Source organism: Somniosus microcephalus, chromosome 5 (genome assembly GCF_052327205.1).
Source record: "Somniosus microcephalus isolate GS21.2 chromosome 5, FLI_Smic_1.0, whole genome shotgun sequence".
NCBI lineage: Eukaryota > Metazoa > Chordata > Chondrichthyes > Squaliformes > Somniosidae > Somniosus > Somniosus microcephalus.
The window spans coordinates 92,924,432-92,945,490 of NC_140991.1; the positions used below are offsets into that span (position 1 = coordinate 92,924,432).

At 43.9% G+C, this 21,059-nt stretch overlaps 1 protein-coding gene across 4 annotated transcripts in view; it reads right to left on the reverse strand.

Annotated features, from left to right (window-relative positions):
- ctnnal1 (catenin (cadherin-associated protein), alpha-like 1) overlaps positions 1-21,059 on the reverse strand; it is a 367,498-nt gene that overhangs the window by 73,874 nt on the left and 272,565 nt on the right. For all 4 annotated transcript variants that reach the window (XR_015078391.1, XM_085987993.1, XM_085987995.1 and 1 more), the window contains exon 5: positions 10,265-10,354. Coding sequence is in view for 3 of the 4 variants with exons in the window: in XM_085987993.1 (XP_085844119.1) it covers positions 10,265-10,354 (90 nt within the window). In the remaining variant the exon portion in view is untranslated. The remainder of the gene's footprint in view (positions 1-10,264; positions 10,355-21,059) is intronic.

Consider the following 21,059-nt stretch of genomic DNA (forward strand, 5'->3'; position numbering starts at 1 on the left):
TTTAAAGATAGAATGACAAAATTGCAAAAATTGTTTATACCAATCTGGCATAAAAGGAAATCTAAAAAGGTGACTCAACCGTGGATAACAGGGGAAATTAGAGACAGCATAAAATCCAAAGATAGGGCGTATAAAATAGCCAAAAGAAGCGCCAGAGCGGAAGATTGGGAACAGTTTAAGATAGAGCAAAGGAGGGCAAAGGGCATGATCAAGAGGGGCAAAATAGCTTACGAAAACAAGCTGGCGGAAAATATAAAAACTAACTCCAAAAGCTTTTATAAATATATCAAAAGGAAAAGACTGGTGAAAACCAAAGTTGGTCCATTGCAGTCAGATACGGGGGAATATATAATGGGAAATAAGGAAATGGCAGATCAACTAAATGCATACTTTGGGTCAGTCTTTACGAAGGAAGACACAAAAAACCTCCCTGGGATATCGGGAAAAATAGGGACATTGGCAAAGGAGGAACTGACGCAAATCAATATCTCTAAGGATATGGTGTTAAGGAAGCTAAAGGGATTGAAGGTGGACAAATCCCCAGGGCCTGATAACATGCATCCTAGGGTACTGAAGGAGGTGGCCCTAGAGATAGCGGATGCACTAAGGATGATTTTTCAGAATTCATTAGACTCGGGAACAGTGCCGATGGATTGGAGGGTAGCTAACGTTACCCCACTATTCAAAAAGGGGGGTAGGGAAAAAGCAGGTAATTACAGACCTGTAAGCCTTACATCAGTTGTGGGCAAAATGCTGGAGTCCATCATTAAGGATGAAATAGCGGAGCACTTAGCAAATGGGGACAGGATAGGACAGAGTCAACATGGATTTACAAAGGGTAAATCGTGCTTGACTAATCTATTGGAATTTTTTGAGGGAGTAACTGGTAGAATAGATGGGGGAGAGCCAGTAGATGTGGTGTACCTGGACTTCCAAAAGGCCTTCGATAAGGTCCCACATAAAAGATTAGCATGGAAAATTGAGGCTCATGGGATAAAGGGGAAAGTTTTGGCGTGGATAGGGAACTGGCTGTCAGATAGAAAACAGAGAGTTGGAATAAACGGCTCATTTTCTGAATGGCAGGCAGTAACAAGTGGGGTACCACAGGGATCTGTCCTGGGCCCCCAGCTGTTCACAATTTACATTAATGACCTGGATCAGGGAGTCGGATGCAGCATTTCCAAATTTGCAGACGACACTAAACTAGGAGGTGGGGTGGGCTCAGAGGAAGAGACCAGGAAGCTCCAGAGCGATTTGGACAGACTGGGCGATTGGGCGGATAAATGGCAGATGCACTATAATGTGGACAAGTGCGAAGTTATCCACCTTGGGTGCAGGAACGGGAGGGCAAATTATTATTTAAATGGCAATAGATTGGGAGAGGGGGAAGTACAGAGAGACCTGGGTGTTCTTGTACACCAGTCACTGAAGGCGAGCATGCAGGTGCAACAGGCGGTCAAGAAGGCAAACGGTATGCTGGCCTTCATAGCAAAAGGGTTAGAATACAGGAACAGGGATACCTTGCTGCAGCTGTACAGGGCACTGGTGAGACCACACCTCGAGTACTGTGTACAGTTTTGGTCGCCTCATCTGAGGAAGGATGTTCTTGCCATGGAGGGGGTGCAGCGGCGATTCACCAGGCTGATACCAGGAATGGCGGGAATGACCTATGAGGAGAGACTATGTAATTTAGGGATGTACACACTGGAGTTTAGAAGATTGAGAGGGGACCTCATAGAAGTGTATAAAATTCTGACAGGTCTAGACAGACTGGATGCAGAAGGAATGTTTCCCTTGGCGGGTGAGAACAGAACTAGAGGACATAATTTAAGGATAAGGGCTAAACCATTTAGGACAGAGATGAGGGGGAATTTCTTCACTCAGAGTGGTGAACCTGTGGAACTCATTGCCACAGAGGGCAGTGTACGCCAGCTCATTAAATATATTTAAGAGGGAATTAGATATATTTCTACGGGCAAAAGGGGTTAAGGGTTACGGAGAGAAGGCGGGGACGGGATACTGAATTAAAGGATCAGCCATGATCTCATTAAATGGCGGAGCAGGCACGAAGGGCCGAATGGCCTACTCCTGCTCCTATCTTCTATGTATCTATGTATCTATGTATAAGTTTAACTCATGGCTTCTTTGGTTTACATGGCTTCATTACTTCAGATATTGGTCATATCCCATCCCTAATCCTTTACCCCACAACAACTTAACCTTTTTTCATAGCTCAATGATTTTCAATGTGGATTCATTTGTTTCCTTTCCAATATCAATTTAATTTGCAGGTATATCATCAAATATGTGGTGTCAGTAATGCTTTATGAAGTGTCGATATTACCCTGGAATTCAACTCTGAGGAGCCACTTACACATCCAGCCATTTATTTGCCTTGGCAACTGCTGCCATATACTGAAACAACATTTCACTGTTTTGTAAGCTATTACACTCTTCTTATTTAACAAGGTACCCTGGGTTATGCAATCTTATTCGCTATTTGTTTGTATTGGCATATATTACTTTATATTTCTCAATATTAAATGTCACAAGACAGTCTCTAAATCTAAATCTGAGTTGAAGACACTTTCCATTGAACATTCTGCTTTCACAAACAGCATCATCTGTGAACTTAGACATTCTATTTGTAATACTTTATGACACTGAATGAATATTTTACATCAGTCTTTACAGTAGAGGACACCAAGAATATCCCAACACTTGACAAGCAGGGGGCTATAGGGGGGGAGGAGCTAAATACGATTAAAATCACTAAGGAAGTAGTACTTGGTAAAATAATGGGACTCAAGGCGGATAAATCACCTGGACCTGATGGCTTACATCCCAGGGTTTTGAGGGAAGTGGCGGTAGGGATTGTGGATGCATTGGTAATAATCTTCCAAAACTCCCTGGACTCAGCAAAGGTCCCGGCAGACTGGAAAACTGCTAATGTAACACCCTTATTTAAAAAGGGCAGTAGACAGAAGGCTGGAAACTATAGACCGGTTAGCCGAACATCTGTGGTAGGTAAAATTTTGGAGTCCATTATTAAGGAGACAGTAACAGGACATTTGGATAATCATAATTTAATAGGACAAAGTCAGCATGGTTTTATGAAGGGGAAGTCATGTTTGACAAATTTGCTGGAGTTCTTTGAGGAAGTAACATATAGGGTGGATAAAGGTGAACCAGTGGACGTAGTGTATTTAGACTTCCAAAAGGCATTTGACAAGGTGCCACACAAAAGATTATTGCTTAAGATAAAAAATCACGGGATTGGGGGTAATATTCTGGCATGGATAGAGGATTGGCTATCTAACAGAAGGCAGAGAGTTGGGATAAATGGTTCATATTCAGACTGGCAATCAGTAACCAGTGGTGTTCCACAGGGGTCAGTGCTGGGTCCCCAACTCTTTACAATGTATATTAACGATTTGGAGGAGGGGACCGAGTGTAACACGTCAAAGTTTGCAGATGATACTAAGATGGGAGGGAAAGTAGTGAGTGAGGAGGACATAAAAAACCTGCAAGGGGACATAGACAGGCTAAGTAAGTGGGCAGAGATTTGGCAGATGGAATACAATACTGGAAAGTGTGAGGTTATGCACTTTGGCAGGAAAAATCGTAGAGCAAGTTATTATCTTAATGGCAAGAAACTTGAAAGTACTGAAGTACAAAGGGATCTGGGGGTCCTGGTGCACGAAACTCAAAAGGTTAGTATGCAGGTGCAGCAAGTGATTAAGAAGGCCAATGGAATGTTGGCTTTCATTGCTAGGGGGATAGAATATAAAAATAGGGAGGTATTGCTTCAGTTGTACAAGGTATTGGTGAGACCGCACCTGGAATACTGCATACAGTTTTGGTGTCCATACTTAAGAAAGGACATACTTGCTCTCGAGTCAGTACAAAGAAGGTTCACTCGATTAATCCCGGGGATGAGGGGATGGACATATGAGGAGAGGTTGAGTAGATTGGGACTCTACTCATTGGAGTTCAGAAGAATGAGAGGCGATCTTATTGAAACATATAAGATTGTGAAGGGGTTGGATCGGGTGGATGCAGGGAGGATGTTCCAGATGATGGGTGAAACTAGAACTAGGGGGCATAGTCTTAGAATAAGGGGCTGCTCTTTCAAAACTGAGATGAGGAGGAACTACTTCACTCAGAGGGTGGTAGGTCCATGGAATATGCTGCCCCAAAAAGCTGTCGAAGCTACATCATTACATAAATTTAAAACAGAAATAGACAGTTTCCTAGTAGAAAAGGGAATTAAGGGTTACGGGGAGCGGGCAGGAATTTGGACATGAGTCTAGGTTCGGATAGGTCATGGCCCTGTGGGTAGCGGAGCGGGCCCAGGGGCCGTGTAGCCTGATCCTGCTCCTGTTTTCGTGTGTCTAATGCTGTTAGATTCAGGAGATAGTCCTGTCATAGTGGATTGGCGGTTAGGATCAGATCAGCCATGATCTTATTGAATGGCGGAGCAGGCTCGAGGGGCCAATTGGCCTACTCCTGCTCCTATTTCTTATGTTCTTATGTTCTTATGTTTAATTGAGGAGGAAAGAGCTTTTCGGAACAGAGAAAGATAATTCAGCCCAAGGCTGTCCCTTCTTGTTCTATCAACCCCAGCTGCCCACTTCCCCTGATGTCCTTCAATCCTCTGTCTCTCCAGAATCAAACTCACCCTTGATCAATATTTACTGCTTCAATGGCCTTTCTTTATAACTCTGTTACACTTTGGGTGGAAGAGATCTACCAGACTTCCAAGGTCAGTTATAATTACTGTATTGTCAACAGCAGAGGTCCCAGGAACAATGTCAAGTCCTCAGCTAGGAACAAACATCAACTTGAGCTACTGCAACTGATCATTATCAGCAGCTTCATATGTAACAATTTATTATCCAACTTACATGTTTCTCCATTATCCCTAGAGTTTCTTGGAGCTTGTTTGAATGTCTCAGAGAATTGGAGAGGAATTTCCCAGAATGTTCCTGCTACCATCTTTTCCTCTCCAGGAATGAACCATACTACTGTTTGGGGAAGGTGGTGCACGAGGCTAGGTGAGCATTCCTGGGCCTGAGGGTCTTTCCTCACCTTTTTGTGTATGTTCACTTGAGAATACAAATGAAGTTAGAGGTAGAAGGCACTCTGGCTTCAGTTATTTTGTTGTAGGTCATTAAATACAAGAGTAGTAACAGAAGAAGGGCAAAGAGTTGATGACATTTCCATTTCTGAAATGGGTCAAAAGAATGATTTTATGAATTAGAGCTGGGTGTCAAAAATAGAAAAGAGTACTGGAGTCTGTTGTACAGGAAGCAATAGCAAGTTAAGTGCATGTTAAAAGATTAAATCAATAGCAGATGTCAGTTATGAAAGGCAGGTATGTCATGCCTATCAAATGTATTACCTTTTTTTTAAAGCGTGTAACAGAATTGGATGTTCACCAATCTTTTCAAAGCCAAAATGTGTAACTACCCCGAGAGAGATTTGTGGTTAAAATGAAACTCATGGGATAAAGGAGGAACCTGTCAGTTGCATAATAAAGAACACAGGATGCTACCCCCACTTTGGTGGGTCATCTTACTTAACTTAGAGAATTATTCCTCTCCATCCTGTCCAATATGTCAAAGACTGTACCTGTAATTCCCTGACTGACACAACCTTTAGCTGCCCGCCCACCTGAATGACTGACTGTTGCCTGACCTGCTGAGTTTTTCCAGCAATTTTTGTTGTTATTTCGGATTTCCAGCATCTGCAGTATTTTGCTATCGTCCCATTCACAAAAGCCTGCCTTGGTGACTCTCAAACCAACAAAGATCAAAGAGGTTTCCAACACAATGGCGAGAGGTGTCTTTCCAAATGTACCAGGCAAACTAATGAATCGCTTATCGTTTAGTTGCTGGGAGGAGCTACTTCTGATTAGCACCTTTTGTGAAGGTGCCTCATGAGAATACACACGGCTTTTAAAAACCCCAGCATTTAAAAGTAAAAGCAGGAGATGGGTCTCATGGACAAAATGAGCTCAGAGGACATGAAGGGAGATAGGAGAGGAGCTAGAGAAAGATGTGGGTTTATGCTAGAGCATGAGGCAAACTTCGGGGAAATTTGGCTTGTGGGCAAGAGGAGGTGTGAGATGAGGCACTGTAGACCATGAGCTTGGTGCTGGGTTTGAGGTACTGGTCTTCAAACACACTCTTCCTCAGGCGACTGAAGGCAGCACTGGCACACTGAAGGCGGTGTTGGACTTAATTATCGACGTCTGCCCTTGTTGACAGTAGGCTCCCGAGGTATGGAAATTGATTCACTTTGTCTAAGGCCTTGTCATGGATTTTGATAATTGGGGGGCAGTACTGTGTGGCGGGGGCAGGTTGGTAGAGGACCTTTGTCTTACGGATGTTTAGTGTACGCTTCGGTGAAGGTGTTGGCGATGGTTTGGCGTTCGACCTCAGTGAGCGCAGACGCAAGCGTCGTCTGCATTTGACGACAGAGGATGGGACGAACTTGGATCTGGACTGGAGGCGACAGAGGTTGAACAGTTTCCTGTTTGTTCTGTAAATCAGCTCCACTCCAGCAGGGAGCTTATTGAGGGCGAGATGGAGCATTGCAGCAAGGAAGATCGAGAAGAGTGTTGGTGAGATGACACAGCCTTGCTTGACCCCGGTCCATACGTGAATTGGGTCTCTGGTGGAACCGTTGGTCAGGATCACGGCTTGCATGTCGTCGTGGAGCAGGCGGAGGATGGTGACAAACTTTTGAGGGCAGCCGAATTTGAGGAGGACACTCCATAATCCCTCATGGTTGACAGTGTCGAAGGCCTTTGTGAGATCAAAGGTGGTCATGTACAGCGGTTGGTGCTGTTCCTTGCATTTCTCTTGTAATTGATGCGCAGTGAAAATCATGTCCATTGTGCCCTTAGTGGGAGGAGCTCTTCGGCCACTGGGAGAAGGTGATTGAGGAGAATTCTTGTGATGGTTTTCCCTGTGGCAGACAGCAGGGAAACTCCTCTGTAATTACCACAATCGGACTTGTCACCTTTCTTGAAGATGGTCACAATTACGGCATCTCTGAGATCCCTGGCATGCTCTCCTCCTTCCAGATAAAAGAAATGAGTTCATGAATTCACACCAGTAGTGCTTCCCCGCCATGCTTTAGTGCCTCGACGGGGAATCCATCTGCTCCTGAGGCCTTGTTGTTCTTCAGTTGTCGGATGGCCTTTTCAACCTCATGCCGGGCTGGGGTTGTGCCGAGATGGTGGCGGGTAGCATGCTGTGGGATGGAGTTGAGGACACTCGCCTCGAAGACAGAGTCTCAGTTAAGGAGATCTTCAAAGTGATAGTGATTCTCAGAGCAGCAGTGATACCCGCCCTGCTGTATGCCTCAGAGGCATGGACCATGTACAGCAGGCACCTCAAAGCACTGGAGAGGTACCACCAAAGCTGCCTCTGTAAATCCATTGGCAGGATAGGCGCACCAACGTCAGTGTTCTCGCTCAGGCCAACATTCCCAGCATCGAAGCTTTGGCCACACTCGATCAGCTCCAATGGAGGGGTCACATCGTCCACACGCCCGATGACTCCCAAAGCAAGCGCTCTACTCGGGGCTCCGACACGGCAAGAGAGCCCCAGGTGGGCAGAGGAAACACTTCAAGGACACCCTCAAAGCCTCCTTGAAAAAGTGCAACACCCCCACTGACACCTGGGAATCCCTGGCCCAAGACCGCACAAAGTGGAGGAGAAGCATCCGGGGAGGCGCTGAACACCTCGAGTCTCTTCGCCGGGAGCAAGCGGAAGCCAAGCGCAAGCAGCACAAGGAGCGCATGTCAACCCAAGCACCCCACCCACCTGCCCCTTCAACCACCGTCTGCCCCACCAGTGACAGAGGCTGTAGGTCCTGCATTGGACTCATCAGTCACCTGAGAACTCATTTTTAATGTGGAAGCAAGTCATCCTCGGTTCCGAGGGACTGCCTAAGAAAAAGAGAAAGATGAGGCAGAGGCAGCTGACCAGATGGCCTCAATCTTAAATTTTTTATGTAAAACAGATTAGTGACAAGGACGTTAATGTGCTCCTCACATTTTGTGTTGGGAGGTGAGGATGGAGGGGAGAATGGAGGGGGGGTTAAGGAGATGATCAATAGTGGAGAAAAGAAGCTGCAGGTTATCTTTGTTCTCCAGGATGATCCTGGAGTAGTGAACAGTTTTGGTAGAGGAGAGCAAGTCATGATAGTTCTTGATAGGGTCCAGCGAGATCTGGCGATGGATGGCTAAATCAGTTGTATAACTGACACATTCAAATCTGCGTGTCTTAGACTTGAGGGAGTGAAGATGAGGGCCATATGATGGTGATGAACAAGGTGGGACGAGTAAGGGTTTTACTGGGGACAAGGTCCTCAAAAGCAGAGGTGTGGGAGTGACTGACAGATACACTGCTGCAGCGGTATTGCGGAGAATGGAGGTGCCATAGGGTAGAGAGTTGGGAGTTTGAAAGTGCTGTTGTAAGAGCTTTGGGGGAAGTCTTTTCCAGGGATGGATGCAGCATGAAGTGGGTAAGGGGATGTCAGTGGTGAGGTATACAAGAAAAAATGGTGACTGCCGTTGAAGAGTCTAATGGGCTCTATGCTACAAGTTATTGAGCCAAGGTGCTTAGCCAGAAGAGGATATTGATGACCACAAAGTCTGGATGCAGATGTGTGTGGCTGCTGATCAGACGGACAAATGATGATGATTTCCTTGCTTGTGCAGTTGAAGCCATAAACAAGCTGAAGCCAGAGAATGTTAGCTGCTCCATCACTCAGCAGTACATTGTTATGGCAACTGTAAAGGGAAGGAGCACGGTTAAGCAAAAACAAAGAGCCTTTAAAGAGGTGCTAGTACAGTGTGATCAAAAATTGCTGTGAAGATAATGATGCAACATGTCATGAGATAAGGAGGGTCATTAGAGAGATGAAACAGGATCAGCTACTGCTTTTTGCCACAAGGGCAAGCAATTACTCAAAAAAATGATGCTAAATCATTTGTTTGTTCGCTAGGATATGTTATCAATTGTAGACAAGAGGCTCCCTCAGAATTAGTGCTGATGACTGACGAGTACAGTGTTCTTCTCGAAACCACTGAGTGTCTGGAGTCAGCACTATGCTGAGTTTGAGTCTGAATTACAGAATGCAGTAAGGGCCCATCTGCATGGAGATTAGGCAAACTGTTGGGGTGAACTGTACAGTTAGAAATCCTTAATAAACCAGTATGATGGGAGGAAGTGGACTCTGCGCTACCTCACCAAGCTAATGGTAGGGTAGCTGGTGTGAGTGGTGTTCATGCCAACTTCCTAAAGTTTGCTCTAGGCAAGAGATGGAGAACTGCAATAATCTTGAAGAGCAGAGGAAGGTTTTATTGCTTTGAAGCTGCCCTTCTGAGGCTGGTGATAAGATTCTGTTTGTGGCAAATGGACCCTCAATATTCCAGAGCTTGCTTGTGGTTTTCATTCAATGAGGAGAGGGGTCCTATTGAGCCAGAAAACTATCGAGGAGTCGCACTGACATCAGTGGTTTTTAAAGTAATTATTCAGGCACCTATATTAGAGACTCTAGAGTCTCATGTAATCAGAAAAGAGCAGGTTTGATTACCCTCTGGTAAGGAACATGTAGGACCAGTGATGGCTTTAAAATAGGTTGCAAAACATCATAAGGTTCAGGGGAAGCCCACATACTGTTTGCAATAATTTTTGAAAGGCTTTCAACCTCAGGATAAAGTTGGAAGTAATGGGACTACATAGTCAAATCTTGGCTATTTTCCAGGCTGTGTACGCCAGTTCCAAGATCTGTGTACGGGTAAATGGAAGATTCACTAAACCTGATCACTCGTGAAAGACAAGTGAGGCAAGATTGTCCACAATCACCAAATAGCAACCTGAGGACACAAAGCAACACACAAAACTTGATAGTTTTTTATGAGTGATCGGCATGATTGTCAATTGGACAGCAAACTGTGCAATACAGTTTTGTAAGAAAGGGTGCCAAGTGAAATGACACCATAAACGGAGTCACAATTATAGTTACAAGAGTGGAAATTTCCTGCCAAAATGATTCCGATACTGCATCTCATTAATCTCTTCCATTTTATAACCACTTCAATGTCATTTGACAGCACTAAACTTTAGTCCATCAATATTGTTCTGCTGTAGGCTCTATAACCACTTAAAAAAATCAAATATAAACAAGTAGCAATGAGCACAAAAAGTTGTAGATGGACTGATTTTGCCCACTGGAGAGTTACCTTTGATGCAGTGAGCAACATCATAGTGCATTTCTCTAATATTGCCCTGGCAGCTGCCATCCTCGCCTTCTTCTTTTCATCCTTCAGATCCTATCAAAGTAGAACAAAAGCAACTTTTACATACCATTACATCAACTTAATTAGCTAGATGCAGTCAATTGCCCTGAGACAGCATCATTATGTATGCTGCACGACACTGAGAGGTTCATATAGGGGTCCTATATGCTGTGATCCTTATTTAATAAAACCATTTTGTAAAACAAAATGGCTAAAGTGGTAAAGGTATTTTTTTAGGCAGTACTTTGATTTGCAAAATTGTCAAAAAAACAGGAATTATTCCCTCTTTTATTATTCATTCTCGTAATGTGGATATCACTGGCAAGGCCAGAATTTATTTCCCATTTCTAAATACAACCGAGTGGCTTGCTAGGCCACTTCAGAGGACAATCAAGAGTCAACCATGTTGTGGGACTGGAGTCGGGTATAGGCCAGATTGGTTAGGGAAGGAAACCTGCTGTTCTTAAAGGGCATTAGTGAACCAGCTGGCTTTTTACAGCAATCTGACAACTTCATGGTCAGTTTTTTTCCAAACCAGCCTTTTATTTCCAGATTTTTTAAAAAATAAACTGAATTCAAATTCTCAATTTTGCCATGGTGGGATTTGAACTCATGTTCGCTGCATTATTAGTACAGGCCTCTGGATTATCAATCCAATAACATAACCATTACACTACCATACCCATATTGCACTGTTCAAAATGCATTTCTCCATTGTTCGCCATTAGTGAATTGTAGCCTTTTATTGGCATTAGTGGGCAATAGCATAAAAAATTGTTTGCTAGGCATTTTCTCAATACTGACTTCAGATAATTATTTTCAGCTTCATCCTACTCTGAAGGTGAAAATGTTTGCCAGTGGACCCATTAATAAAGATTTTTTTTACCTGTGCAATACAAGCAGGTTCACTACAGATCTTAAAGAAAATCCAAGTTTCATAGCGGATGGAAACACCCAAAGCTGTTCAAAGAGGTTTAGAGAAAGGAGAAGCAAACCAAGACTACAATAAGTATTAGGAGATTATATATCTGCTCCATCTTCACCAGTTTTCCTCTTTTATTCATTTCTTTTGCTCCCATCTTGAAGTACTTGCTGGGGTTATGGGTTGCACAGTCTCCCCAGATACCGTCTGGTGCCCACATAGCTGTTACTCATGTGTGAGCATTGACATTGAGCTATTTGAACATGGAAGCCTCACAGCTTGATACTCTTCTCATCAATGTGCCTGTGAGAAATCAAAAAAGCAGACTTCCAGCAAGGCTGTGAGCTAATTTCCCCTCTCTAACCCAGAGGCACTGAGACCAATTGTGGCTTCCCAACTTCTGCCCTGGCTGAGATATGTTAATTCAGTAGCAACCAAGGATCAAACCTGGCTCAGGTACTCACTGGATTAAGTCACTCAGTTATTGAAAGTGCCAGTTATTTTTTTTATTATAGATTTTTTTAAACTACAGACTGTGTTGACAATTGTACATTTAAATTTTTTTATTTTTTTAATAGAAACATGTGGCCAAAATTCAAATACACCCAAAATAAAATTAATTATCTCACCAAATAGCACATCAAGAATGCTTTTCGCTTAAGAATGATGATTTGAACACATGATTATTCTACTAATCCAGAGGGGGACTAGGGATGAGAGGAGGTCAAACTCATTCCAGGACGCAACAGAGCACTGCAGTGTGCCAGAACCAAGCACTTCTTCAGTGTCAGACTCCCTACTTTATGTGGTCTCACTAAAGCCAAGCAGCAAAATTGCAGTGCATATATAAACAATAATAACAAAAACAGTGTGGAAAATCCAAGTACAACACGTCACATGAAGGTATCAGTACAAAGCAGACTGACCGATAACTGTAATACAAAAGACCAAACCAACATTATGAGCCACTATCAACTGATGGACCTTTAAGTAAATACGCTCAAATTTTGCAAACTAGACGAAAGAAGGTTATTAAGATTTCAAATTAACGATAAATTAGCTGGCATGATTAAAAATTTACTTGCGAACATACGAATTAGGAGCAGGAGTAGGCCACTTGGCCCCTCGAACCTGCTCCGCCATTCAATAAGATCATGGCTGATCTGATTACTCCACATTCCTGCCTACCCCCGATCCCTGCAGTCTAAAAGGTCTGGTCATGAAACAGGCTTTAAGAATTAGCCAGAGCTTTTCTGTAAAGTTTTGTGTACTTCACAGCTAGATCCACAAACTTTTCATTAATTACATTGGTTAAGTGGCTCATTAACTGCATGAGAAATGTTAAAGGACTATTGTTAAGTGTTGCTAACTTGGCAATAAAAAGTAGAAGCTGTCAAACTATATCGATGAGGGTACTCCTAATAATATTAAATTTGCTGCTAAGCATGTGGCCTTATAACTACTACATAAGGAAATTATTTGCATTCAAAGGGAACAGAACAAAATGGACACATTGATTTGAGTGTGGACAAGTGCAAGATAATACATAAAATTCATACAGAAAATACAAAACAAATAACACAATGAATTAGTTAAGGTGGAAAATTGGGATCTGATTATTGTCCATTCAATAAAAAAGTGTGAAACTGTTCAATGAGGTTTATCAAGCATAACAATACAAGTCAAATTTAAAAGTAGCATTACCTTTAGAATAGTGTATGTTATTTTGGATACTCAGTGCATTAAAAGGAGTCAGAGAAAAATGAAAAAGAAAACATACTTTAGACACAGTCCTGAACTGCTTTTCAGTGAAGAAAACAAATTAAAAAATATAGGTCTTTAAAATAGTGAAATGTGTAAATGGAAGGCTATTCAACTTAGACCGATTGCAGAACTGGAAGACATGAGTGCAAAATGAGCTAGCTTGAAACAAGACAAGCGAGTAAAAGGATTATTTCTTCCCATACTGCAAGCAGCACTGATTAACTCATCTATAAGAAATAGATAAATAAATATGTTGAATTCAACTGCTAAGGGTTTAATGATGTAGGCTGTAATGTTAGATTCATATTCTAGAGGTTTGCTAGATTATTTCACAGAACTTCAGCTCAGCAGCAAGATCTATAGCTATTACCCCCCCTCAGGAGATTAAGTAATTTGAGCAAAGTTCATGATAGGGAAAACTGTACTTCGGCTGGAAGAAATGGGTTATATATTCTAACAATTTATAATTATACATCAGATTATTATATTCCATCAAAGTTGTAGTTCTCATCAAGAAAAGCTTGTCAATGATGATAGAATTTTATGTTGAGTTTGAGAGCGATTTAGTTAAGTCTGAAACTAGGGTCCTAAATCTGAACAAAGAAAAATACGTAGGTATGAGAGGCGAGTTGACTAAGGTGGATTGGGAAACTAGATTAAAAGATATGACAGTAGAACAGCAATGGCAAGCATTTTAAAAAATTCATAATTTGCAATGAATATACATTCCCTTAAGGAATAAAAACACCACGGGAAAAATGGTCCACCCGTGGCTAACAAGGGGAATTAAAGATAGTATTAGATTAAAGGAAGAGGCCTATAATGTTGCCAAAAATAGTAAGCCTGATTATTGGGAGGATTTTAGAATTCAGCAAAGGAGGACCAAGAAATTGATCAAGAACGGAAAATAGAATGAGAGTAAACTAGCAAGAGATATAAAAACAAAGTGTAAAAGCTTCTATAGGTATATAAAAAGGAAAAGTTAGCAAAAGTAAACATGGGTTCCTTACAGGCTGAGACAGGAAAAATTATAATGGGGAATAAGGAAATAGTTTGGGCAGGATTTTCATTGGGCCGTGGAGGCAGGATTAGAGGCGTGTGGAGGGTTAAAATTGCATAAACTGGCGGGCAGGCCCAAGCCCGCCTCCAAGCAATTTTAAATAATGTGTCGAGTGGTCCCATCTCCGTCCCGACTCCAAGAGGTGGGATAGGCCGTTAAGGCCCTTAACAACCACTAAATTGGCTCTATAATGCCATTTTAAAAGGCCTTTGTGAGTTTAACCCTTTTCCCACGTGAAACACGCCTGTTCTGAAACACGATGGTGCAACCTGGCGGGAGCAAAGTGGATTGCTGACTATCAGCTGCAGCTCAAACATTAAAGAGGAGATTTGATCAGCCATCATTTGCAGGTGGCAGGACTTAGTTGGCTCAGGTCTGGGGAACTTTTAGAAGGCATAACCACAGCTGTGGAAGTTTGGAGCCTGATACCAATCTCCAGTGTGACCTCCTGGGAAACCCCTCTCGCCATCTTCACTCAGCGCTTCCTCAGCTGAGGCATATACAAGAAGCATGGGAGCCATTTATTTCCTTCCCTTCTGGGCATCAGATTTGGATGAAGACCAGCTGCAGCACCAGCAGAACCATGAACAACAGCAGCACCAACATCAGCAGCAACAACAGGAGCGCCAAGCTGCTGCTCACCCACCTGAAGTTGCACAGGCCAGAAGGGGCCAGCGCATGGAAGCCCGTCGGCGCAGAAGATACCCCCCAAACAGGGTTTACAGACACAGGGTCAGCTACATCAACATGTCTGAGCAGCAGTGCCAAAGGTGGCTCCGACATTCGCGAGAGGTAGTGGGTGACATCTGCGCAATGCTGGAACACCACCTGCAGCCCAGAGGACAAGTTGGACAACCCTTAACAGTGGCCATCAAAGTCACCACCGCACTCAACTTTTTTGCCTCAGGCTCATTCCAGGGATCAGCAGCAGACATCAGCGGCATCTCCCAAGCGGCTGCACACACTTGCATCACGCAGGTAACTGATGCCCTCTTTGCCATCACGCACAATCACATCCATTTCACCAAGGATCAAGCAAGTGTCACGGCGCATGCGGTTGGATTAGCTAATCTGGCAGGCTTTCCAAGGGTGCAGGGCGTCGTTGACTGCACACGTGGCCCTTAAGGCACCCCATCGCAATCCAGGTATTTTTGTCAACCGCAAGGGCTTCCACTCCCTTAACGTTCAGCTGGTGTGTGACCACAAGAAGGAAATTTTGCATGTTTGTGCCAAATACCCTGGCAGTTTCCATGACTCCTTCATACTGCACCAGTCTAGTGTGCCTCCGCTCTTCAGTCCGCCAGACCAACTTAACGGATGGCTACTTGGAGACAAGTGCTATCCTCTGAGGGCGTGGCTAATGACGCCGTTGAGGAGGCCAGCCAACGAAGCTGAGGAGCACTACAACTCCAGCCACATGTCCACCAGATCCATTATCGAGCAAACCATTGGTTTGTGGAAGATGCGCTTCAGATGCCTGGATAGATCAGGTGGAGCCCTGCAGTACTCAGCAGCCAGGATCTCCAGAATCATCGTGGTTTGCTGTGCACTTCACAACATGGCACAGCGTCATGGCTTGCAGATTCCTGAGGAGAAGTGGCTCCTCACTTATCCTCCTCAGATGAGGATGGAGGAGGAGGAGAGCGAAAACGAACATCTTGCAGAGGCCCATCCACCAGTGGTAGCAGTACGCGAGAACATAGCTGCCCGGGATGCAAGGAACGCACTCATCTTGGCCAGATTTGCTTAGCCTAGCCACTCGAGGACTTTTGCCTCGCATCTTCTTACCTGAGCATCGACAATGGCCAAGGACGAGCTGACTCCTAGCAATTTGACCACCATAATGACAATTCCAAGTAATCCTAAGCCCTCAATGTGAAAGTCCCATTCGTGAAATGACACACGCTACAACTACAGGAGTAGCCATCAGATTTTTTATTAACATTATTGATCTGAACGCTTTTTCTTATAAAACATCAAATTTCACCAAAGTGACTACCCTTGTGACTATTTGTGCAGTATCTTTCTCTTACGCATGCTCCTACGTGGTGCTTCCCCTGTGGCTTCAGCAGATGTGGAGGCCCCTTGCTCACTTTCCTGCTGCTCCTGTCTCGACACCTTTGGTGGGCGTCCTCTGGGGTTGCGAACCTGTGAGGGCTGGTCAACAGTCTGCTGCTGCTGCGGCTGTGCAGGGGTTGAGATGCCAATCTCAGCTGGGTGTGGACTTTGGTGGGGCTCTGACCAAGGGCTCTGCAGTGGCATGGAAGTGTGAGCGCTTGGAGAGGAGCCACCACTTCCTTGATGTCTGCCACCAACTTCCCTCTCATAGGTCAGGTCCCCCTCAGCGCTTGCAAGTGGCTTGAGAGCACCTTGCTGCACATCAGGGGCAGTCCTACTCAGAAGGACTTCCATGAAGGTCTGGTTTCTCTGCTCAATAGATGCCCATCGCTCCTCCAGAGATGTCATTCTATTCTGAGCACTCGCCATGTTTTCTGCACTCTGGCGACTTATCACCTCCATGGAGGTTGCCATCCTTTCCATGGTGATGCGTTCATGCGCCAATGACTCCACAAAGGCTCTGCTCATGCTCGCTATGGACTCCTCCATTCGCTCCACACTCGCAGCGACCCTGGAGACAAAACCTGCCAGAGACTCCTGCATCTGTTCCTGGAGTTTCAGCACCGCTGATCTTGTGGATGGACCCAGAGGCAGACGGTCGACATACAGCTGAGCCGAGCTGGCAGAGTCCTGTGCCCTCCGACAAGGACTCTCCACTGCTGTCCCTGTCTCCACAATCTGCTGATGCTCACTTGTGAGCTGTGATACACCAGGTGACAACACTACTCTATGTCCCGAAGGTCCCACTGAGGTGTGTCTGCGCTGGTGCTGGGTGCGCTGAATTTTGCTGACGCTGCGCCCTCAGAGGTTGCAGCTTCCTCTGAGGAGTCTGGAAGCTCAGGCTCTTCCTCCTGGACAGTGGGGACGGGGGCTCTCGATGGTCTTGTGGGGGAGTAAAGGAAAGAGTTAGAGATGTGAGGTCAAGGTTACATGCTCATTGCACATTGCAGATGATCATAAGTCCAATTGTTAGAGCTTCAGAATCATTATCAGCGACTCATGCAATGTCAATGAGATGTAAAACTATTCTGTCACCAGTTTGCTGTGATGCACCCGTCTGTCCGTCCCCCACTTGCGCATCATCTTCCACTCCGATGATTTCCAGGACCGCCTCCTCTCAGGGGGTGAGCTGGGCTACTGATGGTGGCCCTCCTCCTGTCCTCGCTCTTTCCCTTTTATTGTGAGCTCTCTTTTCCTGCAATGAGGGAGACAAGTGGGGTTTGAGTGAGAATGAAGGAGTGTAGAGATTCCATAGCATAGATACTTAGGAGACAAAGATGGAGTGCGGTGGTAAGACCAAGGGCCCTTCCTGTGTGTTGTCAGTTGTTTGCATAGCATCACAGTGATAGGGATTGTGAGGGCTGCATAGTCGAATAGTTAGGTGAATGTGAGCATAGAAAGGGAATGGGTAAGGGTGCATGGATGTCAGTGTCAAGTGGGATGTGGAGGAAGAGATTGCTAAAGCTGAGTGCTGGTGAAGAAAGGCAATGGGGATCAGATTGAGGGTGATGGGAAATACATACTCACTTTTCCAGTACGCACAAGGTCATGAAATCTCTTCCTGCACTGTATCCAGGTCCTGCGGGTAACCGTTAAGGAGCTGACCTCCTCTGTCACTTGCAGCCACACAGCCTTGGTCTGCTGGGGAGGCGTCTTCCTCCCTGATGAAGGGAAGAGCACCTCCTTATGAGATCTAGCTCCCTCAACCAGAGCCTGCAGGGCAACGTCGTCGAACCTGGGAGCAGCCCTAGGTCTGTCGCTGGCCATTGTGACTCCAAGTTCCTCTAACAGTAAATGCCAAAAGGTTGGCAGCCAGCAGAAGAAGCAAGGCTTGTTGCAGACCTTAAATGCAGCAGCAATGATGACATCATAAGATGCAACTTTCTGGCTGGAAAAACTCATTTGCCAAGGGTTCCCACACGCTGGAACTCAATTGGACAATTAAGTTAAAATAGCATCAATCTCCCACATCGATTTATATTCGTGTGGATAACACGAAATGCAGATTTCACGACACCAACCCACCCCGGAATGAAAATCCAGCCCTTTGTGTCTGTCTTCACAGAAGACGACGCAAAAAACATTCCGGAAATAGTGTAGAATCAAGGGTCTAGTGAGAATGAGGAACTGAAAGAAATTAGTATTAGTAAGGAAATAGTACTGGAGAAATTAATGGGACTGAAAGCCAATAAATCCCCTGGGCCTGATGGCCTATATCCTAAGGTTTTAAAAGAGGTGGCTATAGAGATAGTGGATGCATTGGTTATCATCTTCCAAAATTCTATAGATTCTAGAACGGTTCCTGTAGATTGGAAGGCAGCAAATGTAACCCCACTATTTAAGAAATAAGGGAGAGAGAAAACGGGGAACTACAGACCAGTTAGCCTGACATCAGTAGTAGGGAAAATGCTAGAATCTATTATTAAGGATGTGGTAACAGGGCACTTAGAAAGTAATAATAGGATTGGGCAGAGTCAACATGGATTTATGAAAGGGAAATCGTGTTTGACAAATCTATTAAGAGTTTTTTGATGTTGTAACTAGCAGAATAGATAAGGAGGAACCAGTGGATGTCGTGTATTTGGATTTTCAGAAGGCATTCGATAGGTTGCCACACAAGAGGTTATTAAACAAAATTTGGGCTCATGAGATTGGGGGTAATGTACTAGCATGGATTAAGGATTGGTTAATGGACAGAAAACAGAGTGTAGGAATAAACGGGGCATTTTCGAGTTGGAAGGCTGTAACTAGTGGGGTACCACAAGGATCAGTGCTTGGGCCTCAGCTATTCACAACATATATCAATGATTTGGATGAGGGGACCAAATGTAATATATTGAAGTTTGCTGATGATACAATGCTAGGTGGGACTGTAAGTTGTGAGGAGGATGCAAATAGGCTTCAAGGGGATATAGACAGGTTAAGCGAGTGTGCAAGAACATGGCAAATGGAATATAATGTGGAGATGTGTGAAGTTATTCACTTTGGTAGGAAAAATAGAAAAGCAGAGTATTTTTTAAATGGTGACAGATTGAGAAATGTTGGTGTTCAGAGGGGCCTGGGTGTCCTTGTACAAGAATCACTGAAAGTTAACATGCAGGTACAGCAGCAATTAGGAAAGCAAATGGTATGTTGGCCTTTATTACAAGAGGATTTGAGTATCTGAGTAAAAACGTCTTACTGCAATTATATAGGGCCTTGGTGAGACCACACCTGGAGTATTGTGTACAGTTTTGCTCTCCTTACCCAAGGAAGGATATACTTGCCATAGAGGGAGTGCAACAAAGGTTCACCAGACTGGTTCCTGAGATGGAGGGATTGTCCTATGAAGAGAGATTGAGTAGACTAGGCCTATAGTCCTATAGTCTCTAGAGTTTAGAAGAATGAGAGGTGATCTCATTGAAACATACAAAATTCTTACAGGGTAGATGCAAGGAGGATGCTTGCCCTGGCTGGGTAATCTAGAACATGGGGTCACCGTCTCAGAATAAGGATTCGGCCATTTAAGACTGAGATGAGGAAAAATTTCTTCACTCAGAGGGTGGTGAATCTTTGGCATTCTCTACCCCATAGGGCTGCGGAGGCTCAGTCGTTGAGTATATTCAGGACAGAGATCGATAGATTTTTGTATATTAAGGGAATCAAGGGATATGGGGATAGTGCAGGAAAGAGGAGTTGAGGTAGAAGATCAGCCATGATCTTATTGGCTGGCGGAGCAGGCTCGAAGGCTGAATGGCCTACTCCTGCTCCTATTCTCATGTTCTTATGGTCTTATGTTAAATGCTAAACGGGAACAGCAGATTTAGATACATGTCCAACAGGTACCTGACCTTTTAATTGATCAAAACGTGTCTAAATTGGACAATTTAATATTTAAAAAATCAATACTTACAATATATAAAAATATTTGAATCACTACTTGACTTTGAAAATAGGTCAACTCTATCTTGAGTCAAAAATGAAACTTTTCTTATGTTAGCTTTTGTTCAAATTGTTAGTTAAATTTGTGTTTGCAGTCATACCTCAATTAGAAAAGGAACAAACTGGATTTAAATATATATATTAAATTAAAACAAACTCAAATGCAATGCAATTCATTTTATTTTCTGGTATGAAAAAGTTAAGCCAATTTATTTGTCATGCAATAAGAGGAAAATAAAAAGAGGTAAGAGTAGCACAATGATGTACTGGTATCGTGATAGTATATGGGTTTACACTCAAAGTTATTAATCCTAGCCATACAGCTTTTTGCAGGCAAACAGCAGAACTCAGGCACTTTGTCACAGCATTTGGGGGGGGGGGGGGGGGGGCGGCGGAGAGAGAGACGGGCTGGATCGAAGGAAGTCATCCTCCTAATGCTCTCATGCATTCCTTTCAATCCCTAAAGTCCTGGGAAACAGGTTGCCCACAAATGGTAAAAAGCCAGGCGTGTACAGGGAAAGGCAAAAAAATATTTACAGTAAAATGTTTTAAAATGGGATTTTTTAGGAAAAGATCCAATTTATTAAAGAGAAAACCACAATTACTCTGGGATTGGCTTACAGAGCCAGTGTTCATCATTACCAATGGGCCCATCTTAAATCCTCAATATGCTATTAAAGCCGAGATCCTTGTAGGCCTACTGGTTTTAAGTGTAGCAAAACACAAGTGCACATTCTGTTTTTATGGACAATTAAACCAAACTCTAGATATCAATTTCCCTGATCACAGCAAGCCAGCTAATAAATTACTCTGCTCGGACCAACCAACACAGCAGCATAAAAATGTTACATAACTGTGTACCCTTCCACTCATTACAGAACGTTGTGTCAGTTAAATATATTGCATTTTGGCTTTGTTCTTTATTTTCTGTTTTATAATAATACCCTGAGGAG